We start from the raw sequence: 9,990 nt of genomic DNA, 5'->3' as shown, positions 1-9,990 counted from the left end.
AATACTGATGAAATATATCTGGGTGGGCTTGGTCAAACTGTCTCAGCCGGCGCTTCCTCTCCTTGGCTGAGACCTTGAGCTCCAGGTGGATATGCTTCAGTAGAGCCCACAGTTCCTGATTCACGGTCGTCTTGGCATCTGAAGTACTTTCTGTTGCTTAATCAACATTTAGGCCTATGTCAGTGTTTTGCTTTTCTAAATAGTTTGCAGACTTTAATGTGAGTCAAACAGTAACTTGTAACAATTCAGTATTGAAATGCTTTTTTCTTTTTTTTCTTTTACAAATTTGATACAAGGTTGTGTTATTTAGTACAGGGTATGTACGCACATTGATAATATTCTTTGCTTGGGGAAAATATTGTGTCAAAGTAACTCCAATCCCCCAGTTATATTTAAAAATGGCATTATTTTTGTATTTAACGAGTGACTGTTTTGGTTGCATTTGTACGGTAACCTTGATCTCGTTTCTTTTGTACATTTTTGTGACACTGCCATTTTAGGCATCGTTTCCCCCCCCCCTCCCCTATATATTTGAATAGCTAATCTTTTTTTAACTTAATTTAAGGGAAACGATGATTTGTTCAGAGTTTGTTGAAACTGAAGCTGCCTTAATCGTAATTTAATAATTTAATTGGCCACATTTCTGGGCTGAATTATCAGAAGTGCCTCAGTTGGCACTTTTGTACATTTGTTTTCTTTGATTGTAATGTTTCTTTGTTACAATTCTGTTGTTCATTTGCACATTTTTGGACCAAAGCTTTTTCAATAAATGCTGATCTTGACAAAGGGCTAATTTAATTTGCACATAAATGATTAGAAAAACAAGAGAGAACAGGTGGGGCCGTGTCTGTGTCTGTGTGTGTTTTCTCAAACAATTATAAATTTGGCTGGTAAGACAAAGAAACCCCACGGCCACAGGCCTTAAAAGGCCGTTAAAAACAGCAAGTTTGATGCTTGAGTCATGATGTAGCCTTAGCATGCTTTGTTTAGTTTGGATGCATAAAGTTTTTATTTGTGCAGGGCTTGTTAAGTTTGTCTACCCCTACATGTTACTCAGATCACTGACACTAATTCCTTGGGTTAAAACAAAAGCTTTTTCATTTGGCCGAGAGCACCGTTTTTTGTCAGTTAACAGACCTGTAAACCTCGATCAAATAGTTTCCACATGTGAAGCCACACATGCCAGAGTTTGACCTGCATTGGACTATCACTTGGCTGGCTGAGCTCTATCTGACGTACTGTACGGGAAGAGTAAACAACTGACAAAACCTGTTGAAAGGTGGATCAATTTTCTTTTAAATCTGTGTGACCAATAGAGAATTCCTGAAATTCCTCTGTGAAGAAATGTAGCAAACAGTCAACACTTGTTCATCTCTGTCTTAGGTGTTTACGTTTTGGCTGAGAGAATGACATGAACCCTAATCTGACAAAACACAGCAAACGTCTCCTGAGAAGTTTGAAGAGTTATGTTTGAGTGTCGGAGACTGCAATTTGTAAAGGCAGTGGATGAGAATGAATGCATTTCCTAAGGATTCCCAAAGAAAGTGAACCTGATGCTGCCAGATGTGGGCAGTATTGTTTTCACAACGCCACACTGGAGGTGGTTGTGAAAACAATACCGCCCCCATCTGGCAAGTGGCAACGTCCGGTTAAAAGAAAGTGTCTTATGTTAAACTCAGTAACCGGTCTCTTTCCCCTGTAACCACAGTCTGTTCGTGCAGATTTATTTTCCTTGTCAACTTGCCAGGTTCAATTACGGTTGAAAGAAAAACAAGCGTGAATTCGCAATATAGTGAAAATTTCCACATATGGAAATTTCAGAAATGCAGGATGGCAGGGGTGGCCCACCCTGCTTCTGCCACCCTGCATTTCGAAGTTTGAACCCCAAAGCACCGCCCCCTTTAGCCGATTGACATGAACACAAACACAAGTGCACACACATGACCTCCATTCCAAATTTCCACCTCCTAGGGCGAAAACTGTGTGTTGAACTTTTTGTGGACCAACCAACCAATAGAGTGATTATAGGATTGCTGGTCGCAGCTAAAAAAAAATCTCAGTAGGCCACATTTGCAGCTATCAAGTGCAAGTCATTTCCTGCTCAGATAGAAACTGTGAGGTGAATGAAAATGAAATGTAAATGTGGGTTTCAGATGTTTTGAGGAATTTAGGTCAGACAAAACACATGAAAGGGAGTCAATGCCCCCTGGACATAGTTCAGTCTTTGGCACAAGAGTGTTATCTGCAACAGCTGGAGCAGAGATGGAGTAAGATCAGTGTTATTAACATGATTGGTTTGTTGGCGGTGAAAATGGAGAGGAGAGTCAGATGGAACAAAGTTTAGAGATTGAAAGTCAGAGCTCCCTATCCACTGACTTTTCTGGTACAGCGCCTGTGCAGATCTCATTTCAAAACAGTAACAGAGATGTAACAGTCATATTTATTTTAGTTTATAATCAAAACAAGCAAGGCAATTATTTATTTCACTTTTCAAACAAGTTTCTAACCACCACCAGATGAACGGCCTTCTCAGAGTTGTTTTCAAAAAGAGCACAGCCATATTGAATTGACTGATTTCAGTTCATTTATATACTTATACAAATGTCTTTTTTCTTATTATAATTTCATTGTATTCTGTACACAGCATGTAGGCTATAATGCAGAGTATCAAGTTCAAGTCTGTAAATTGTTGAGTGTTAATATTTCCTGCGGATGCCAGGAGGAATTGTTACGTTTGGAATCTGGAGACAAAACACAACAAAAAGAAACAATAATAAACAATCAAATATATAAGCATTGATTTGTCCAGCATGTCCCATTAGTAGAACTAGTTTATTTCTAGCAGGCTACTGTAACTGTTTATTGGAAGTGTATTTTGTTGAAGGTATTTTTTTTAATAGCAGCTGAATGGGAAAAAGGCTTGACGACATGATGCAATAACAACCTCCTGCTTTTGTCATGGAGGATTGTTTATGGGAGGGAGTGTTTATGCCAGAGTGAAATTCTTAGTGGCCGGATGGTTTCCACATGGTTCCACTGTTTTCTCAACAATATCTCAGAGAGATGGGTGTTGCTCTCCCAACACAGCACGCAAGTCAAGTCCATTCATGTTAAGTGCTAAATCATATGGAGAATGTGTTGGTTTCTTGGGACACGCTCTGAGAGTTATATGACATCTCTATTCCTTGCTCCTCTGTTTGCACTGCCATTTTTCTTCTCCTGCTCCTCCTCCTCCACTCACCAAACCTCTTGGCCGCTTTCATCATGTGCTGGCGGAAGGACGACCCCACGAAAGCGTAGAGGAGCGGGTTGAGGCAGCAGTGGGTGAGGGCCAGGCTCTCTGTGACCTGAGAGGCCTGATCCAGCTTTTTACTCAGCACGCACTGCGTCACCAAGGCATAGACGGAATCCATAGCCCGATACACCTTCAGCGCGTTATAGGGCAGCTGAGTGACCACAAACGCCCCGACCACCACCAGCAGAACCCGCATGGCCTTCCACTTCCTGCCCCTGCTCTCGGCGGGCAGACCCCGTAGCGCCCGGCCCACGCCCCAGTAGCAGAACACCATCACCAGGAGAGGCACCAGGAAGCCCAGCAGCACTTCCGCTATCTCCAGGCAGGCTTTGACCTCCCGCGCCATAGAGGGCGGGTAAACGACCAGGCAGACGCTCCTATTGGCTGTCGACCTCACTTCGGACAGTATGAGATCGGGAAGGCCCAGGGCGAACGCCGTGAGCCAGACAAGCAGACACACCTTCCCGCAGTGCTTCCTGGCGAAGACCCTCTGCAGGCGTTGCCCTCTTTTGTCCCCGCCTCGCGCTCTGACCGTGGCTAAATAACGGTCCAAGCTGATGCAGGCCAGCAGCAGCATGCAGCAGGTGAAGTTGACGGTGTAGCAGGCGGACACCATCTTGCAGAGAGCCTGGCCCAGCTCCCAGCCCCTCGCCGCGCTGGCTGCCCAGAACGGCAGCGTGAGGAGCAGGAGGAGGTCGGCCACGGCCAAGTGGGTCAGGAAGGCGTCTGTCATGGTCTTCAGGCGCTTGTGGTAGGCGTACACGGCCACCACCAAGGCGTTTCCGGCCAGCCCCACCGCCACGCACACCGCGTACACGATGGGCAGGAAGAGGCCGGCGAAGGACCGGACGTCGCCCTTCTCGCACAGGGTGAAGTAGTCGTCGTAGCTGTAGTTGAGACTGACGTTGTCGTGATAGTAGTAGTCTTCCTCCTCCGAGACGTCCATTTTAGGCAGACAAAGCTGTGAGGGGGGAAGTATTCGGATTACTTGTCTGTGGAGTTTAAACATTTACAGTTTTGCTTGTGCAATAATGGGCTTTTAGCTGTTTGGGAGAGGAAAACATCTCCACCTACTGCCAAAGTCACTGTATTTAAGCTAAAAACATTATAATAGCATAATGCCCCCTCAGGTATAGAGCCAATGTCCGGAAGTAATGCGTCCATTACAATAAAGCAAGTATGAGCTGTCATAGCACTAAAACCTGCACAAAGAATGTGCCAAAAACAGGGAAAGATGTGGAATGAAAAATACCCCCAACTTCTGTCTTGAGAAATTTTAGTTGAGACACTGCAGTCTCCAAATTATGTCAAATTCTATTCCCAATGCCTGGGGACAGATGTGGTTACTGTGACGACATCACTTTCACCATCCATTATGATGATCAACATCTGGCAGTGATGAAAATGTTGGATGACATGAACGTCCTGACCTGAACTGGTTCTCCTCCCTGTTGCACCTACAGTACACTTCACACAATGCCTTCATTCTCTGTCTTTACAGTGAGGGAGCTGGAGGGCCAGAGAGGGATACACAGTACGGTGTGACTGTCAAAATGCCATTAATAAGATCCCTCAAACTAGAGGTAAAGTAAAGTAACCTGGGTATCCAAGGGAGAGATGGAGAGTCCAAAATGAAACGGTTGGTTACACTGTAACCCAGGTTCTGTGAGTACCACTACATTTCCAACGTATTGGTATGGGATTTACCCTGCTTAGCGGCAGGTGAGGTTGAATAACTCATATAAGAAGACACATAATCACCTCACCTGTGGGTGATTTGGGCCGACATCCTGATTGGCCCAAGGCTAATCCCCACTCAGGCATGGCCCCATAACCTTGATTTGAACAGTTTCTGAGCGGCTCTTAGCTGGAGAGATAGTATCTCCACTCAGAAAACTTGGGTTACAACCAACCATTCTCTTCTGTGTGGGACCTATCTCTCCACCACTACATTTCCATTGTATTGGTATGGACTCTGTAAGACACACCGCGAGGAAACCAAGCAGACCCACCAGCTCCTGCGGGAGCATCAAGTGGCAGTTGATGATGTCACAACCCCCGAGTCACCTCTATGCTCAATCAAATGAAGCAGATATGAAATGCAGTATACACACCCATGGCCTATAGGCACATGGTGTCATGAAGGCTTAACCGGCCCAGCAAGATGCTAAGGCCAGCTGTAAATGAGTGGAGATCCATCTACCTTGTCCAGGTTACAAGGCCAGCTTTGATGACAGACATCACTTCGGCCTGAGGTCCAGTGGCCCCAGAGGCCAAGTGGGCCAAGTGCGCCTGTTCGCATCGGCCAACCAAGTCAGATTTCACGAGGGACTACAGGTGTGCGCCAGGCAGCATTGCCACCGATCCAGCCGCCTCAGCTCGGGAATAGTGATTTAGCTGTGAGTGTATCCATGTGCTTCCTCTCATTCACTTTCACTTTAAATTCAACAGAATGTACGAGAATCATTCCCATCAAACTTGCATGATTCACGTATTACGTATTAAGTTACTGTATCTGGAAGTCAAAACGAAAGAGAACAAAGAGGATGTGGGAAATGCAAGACAGTGGAGCAGATAGCCGACTGATTAAGCAGATAACTGAATGCTGTAATTTTAGTATAGCCTATGGGGAGATACCTACTTGAATAACTTCAGCTAGCAATGGTGTCATGTTTTTTGTTTGTTTGTTTGTTTGATTGTTTTTTAGTTACCCTGGCTAGCTGACCTATCATTAAGCTATGAATGCTATAAAAGCAGGGCACACCATTAGCAACAGTCACTAGCCAAATACTGGTAAAATATAAATATGCAAGTGGCTGGCCTGGTAGATTGTTTCACTCACCACCAGCCCAAAACAAACAAACAATGGTAATCTATTGAGTGGCTAGTAACATTTGAACATTCACTAGCCATCTGGCCGGTGGACCAAAAAGTAAATTTTGCACCAGGTATGAAAGCTATGAATGAAATATGTCCGAGGAATTCTAATGTAATGTATTTTTCGTTAAGCATCTATTATCTATCTATATATAAAAGGGGCAGTGTGGTGCTCTCTGTTTCCATTTTTGTCCCACTGATGATGTCATAGTGACATCACTGATGATGTCATCAGCGATGTCATAAGATGTGAAGTTGTGACATCATCAGTGATGTCATTCATCAGTAATGTCATAAGAGCATGTGAGCCCACACAGCCGTGACATCATCAGTGATGTCATAAGAGCAGTGGTGATGTCATCAGTGATGCAAAGTTGTGACATCATCAGTGATCATCAGTGATGTCATAAGAGCAGGTGGTCATAAGAGCACAGCGGTCGAGCTGCAGGGCGCTCAGCCGCTCAGCGGCCGAGCTGCGTATGTGAGCTGCAGGGCGGCGAGCCTAGGAATCGAGCACGTGTAGACACGTGGCGACACGGCCCCTCATAGAGTTATTCAACGTCAGCTGCCGCTAATCAGGGTGAATCCCATACAATACATTGGAATGTATAGTGGTGGAGAGATGATAGTCTCGACATGGCATGCATGAAAGAAAAGAGAATAAAAAAGAAAAGAAAAGTGATGTGTTCTTCTACAGAATCATTGATAGCATAGAACAAATTCTGATACTTTTTAAAGGATTCTCTATCACTTCTGTGATTGGAAAAAAATTACAGTTTTACAGACTGACACATCTGCAAATATTGATTACTGCAGGTAAGAGCCTGTTTCAAGACAATGGATTTAAATGGTTTTGAAAATGAACTCTGACAATGATGACAATAAACCTGGTTCAGTCAGGACAAAATGCTAGTAAAACAACATTATTAAGTGAAATCAAACCCATTATCAAAAAGCTGTAATATATTTTAATTTAGAGCTTTGTCAAATCTTACTTGAGTGATGACATTGTGCTATATAGCCTAGCAATTTACAACAGAACATACATACCAAAACCATTCTGGCACTAAAAAATATTTTCAATTAGGTGAAGATTTGTTTTAACCTTTGGAGTTACAATGGCAGGGACCAACACATAAGCCCTACTAAGTCAAATTCACATTTATATAGCCTACATTTTCCTGTCATTGTCTAAACAATGTTTACCCGCTGTTGTATTGTACTATGTGGCAAAACTCACCCATTTGGCACCTGAGTAGAATAGATGAAATATTAATGACTAAATAATGAAGTCTGGATTGCATATATAGATCTTTAGTCTGTCAAAATAGAAACCAGTCTTACCGCCTCTGCTTTGGTTCTCTGGCCAGAAAGTAGCCAATCTAGCTGACAGACAGACTGCTGTGGCTAGTCTGCACTCTGCACACACAAGGAGGGGGAGTTTCTTATGGGAAGGATGAATCAGAGAGAGAGAGAGACATGGAGAAGGGGAGGGTGATGGGGGACAAAAGCTTTCACAATAGAACATGTTTGTGGTGTTTATAATGGAGAAGACAAAATAGGGGGATACTTTTCTAAAGCATTGATTGATTATTCAAAAGAAGATGTACAACACAGAGAATCTGCCATAACACCAAATCAGGGCTGTACAGTGCTAGTTTTGCATATTATGCTATTAAAAACTATTATAATGTATCCACTCGCACATGTGCTACTGGGGATTAAGAAAGTAGATTTCCTATTTATTATTGCTACATAAGCAATGCTGGGTAGTTTGATGCATAATAATTCATCATATTTTATTTGTTATATTTTGTGAGTAAAATCTGTTGACGCTCTGTCCAGACTAGATGCTCTGATCTGAGATCAAATGGTATTTTAACAAAAAGATCGATACCAGATCGATAAGCACTATCAGTTTAGTAATCTACCATTAAAATCTTAACAATACCATCCCTATCTATTTGACCAAATTAATTTTGACCAATAAAGCATTATGTTTACCACCTGTGTGTTACTACCATCGACATAAATAAATAGGTTACTACATTATTCTTTGTGGGGTTTTTTTGGCGCTGCGTCTATGTGCCGACAGGCCGCAATGCTGATAGGCCACAAGCAGAACCAGTTGAGCGAGGTGGCGTGCAGCGTGTCGGTGGACCGGCTAAGCTCTCCCAGCCCCCACGCCTGAACCTTAACCTCCCCCTACGTCTAAACCTAACCTCCCCCAGACCCTAAACCTAAACCTAACCTCTCCTACCCCCCACGCCTAAACCTAAGGTCGGCATTGCGGGTGGACACCTTTTTTTTGTTGCTTACTAGCACCAGTGCTAGTAGCCTACCACCTAATAAAGTACATGTACATTTGCCCTGCAAATGCGTGAGTTTAACCTGTGAGCACAGACATCTTGTACTTGACCCCGGCTGCTCCAGTGCAGCTGCTCAGTGACCTGTAAGCGACTCACTGCACTGGGCAGCTCCGAGTGCAGATACTCAGTGACCCAGTAACTAAGAGACTGTAGCTGCACTGGGCAGTTCCGAGTGTGAATGTGTGGAACTGTGTGAATGTGAAGCAGTGTTGCAGTGAATAATGAGCGAGCATGCTCAGTAGACTTTCCCTGGATCAATTAAGCAATATCACACGAGAGGGAGTGCTGTTGTTGGCTAATATCGGCACTGCTGTGATTCGGTCGTAGGCACGAGGCCGCAGGCCGAGTGCCAGAAGATAATCACAGCAGTGGCGATATTAGACAACAACAGCACGACCTCGAGTGTGATATTGCTTTTATACAACAGTTCTATTAAACAAAGCTGATAAGCCCGGGGACCTACTCCAGTTCTTTGTGCCAGTGCCTTGGTCAGGGGCACTGACAGGACTCAGGAGTATTAACCGGAGCACCCAGAGAAAACCCACACGAACACGGGGAGAACATGCAAACTCCACACAGAAAGGACCTGGAATGGACCGGGGTTCGAACCCTGGACCTTCTTGCTGTGAGGCAACAGTGCTTCACTGAGCCAAGTTACAGGCTGTCAACACTGACAGCTTTAGAAGTGATCAACTCCTTGGATACAATTATTTGAATTTGAACAACTTTATTTAATTCACTATTTAATTCACAAAATTAAAGCACAAATCATCGTTTTTCATAATAATCCCAATACAAATTTTTGAAATCACATCTCACGGCTAACTGGTGCCATCTTGTGGACACAAATGATTATTTCTGACTGATTATTCACCCCAATACAATAATACATATACTTTAGTATTTTAGGATTGCATCTATGAAGACTTTGCACAAAGCAATATGTTAAGCTAATATTTCATTTCAATATTTTCATATTTGCAGCTTGCTTGCAGAGAATAAGTCATTGTTGCATTGTTATCATCTTGGGTCATCTATCTGTCTTCAGCTCTTCAGTCTTGGTTCTTTCACTGATTAAGAAACAGACCAGACAATCAATCAATCAATCAACCAATCAGTCAATCAATCAACAAACCAACCAATCAACCAATCAATCAATCAATCAATCAGTCAGTCAATCAAAAACACAACCAATCCAGTCAATAAATGAATCAAACGATAAATAATCAGTAATCAGTAATTGTCAATCAATTATTACACATGTTTAATTCTGTGCAAATATAATATTAATTGGCAGCTGGCTGCAGTCTGATTAGTAACTGTTGGTAGAATAATACTATTGTTTTTTGTTTTTTGTTTTTTTTACACTTTCTAGTAACCAACTTTACTTGTGTAGCCTAAACGTAAACGGAATAATTGTCTTTATTAAGTTGTTACCTGCTGTTCATT

The 9,990-nt window shown here is 43.0% G+C and overlaps 1 protein-coding gene and 1 long non-coding RNA gene across 4 annotated transcripts in view; both read right to left on the bottom strand.

The window, feature by feature from the left end:
* Positions 1–2,471: 2,471 nt before the first annotated feature.
* ackr4a (atypical chemokine receptor 4a) lies at positions 2,472–7,570 on the bottom strand. Of its 2 annotated transcripts, none has more exons than XM_083653558.1 (2): positions 7,517–7,570; positions 2,472–4,256 (listed from the first exon to the last, which is right to left on the bottom strand). In XM_083653558.1, the coding sequence occupies exon 2, from the start codon at positions 4,239–4,241 to the stop codon at positions 3,123–3,125; it is 1,119 nt and encodes a 372-aa protein (XP_083509684.1). In that variant the 5' UTR covers positions 4,242–4,256; positions 7,517–7,570; the 3' UTR covers positions 2,472–3,122. The 2 variants fall into 2 exon arrangements, with proteins under 2 accessions (XP_083509684.1, XP_083509685.1); XM_083653559.1 differs by lacking the exon at positions 7,517–7,570 and adding an exon at positions 7,413–7,500.
* A 1,757-nt stretch (positions 7,571–9,327) lies between these two features.
* LOC310791763 overlaps positions 9,328–9,990 on the bottom strand; it is a 6,208-nt gene continuing 5,545 nt past the window's right edge. For both annotated transcript variants that reach the window (XR_014553450.1, XR_014553451.1), the window contains exon 6: positions 9,328–9,611. This is a non-coding gene — a long non-coding RNA (uncharacterized lncRNA). The remainder of the gene's footprint in view (positions 9,612–9,990) is intronic.

The sequence above is a fragment of the Poromitra crassiceps genome (genome assembly GCF_964638095.1).
Source record: "Poromitra crassiceps genome assembly, chromosome: 17".
NCBI classification, from domain to species: domain Eukaryota; kingdom Metazoa; phylum Chordata; class Actinopteri; order Beryciformes; family Melamphaidae; genus Poromitra; species Poromitra crassiceps.
The sequence above is the reverse complement of the archived record's forward strand: the minus strand, read 5'-3'. Positions and strand labels throughout refer to the sequence as shown.

Coding starts and splice junctions, on each gene's coding strand:
- ackr4a (XM_083653558.1), bottom strand. CDS start 4,241: ATGGACGTCTCGGAGGAGGAAGACTACTACTATCACGACAACGTCAGT.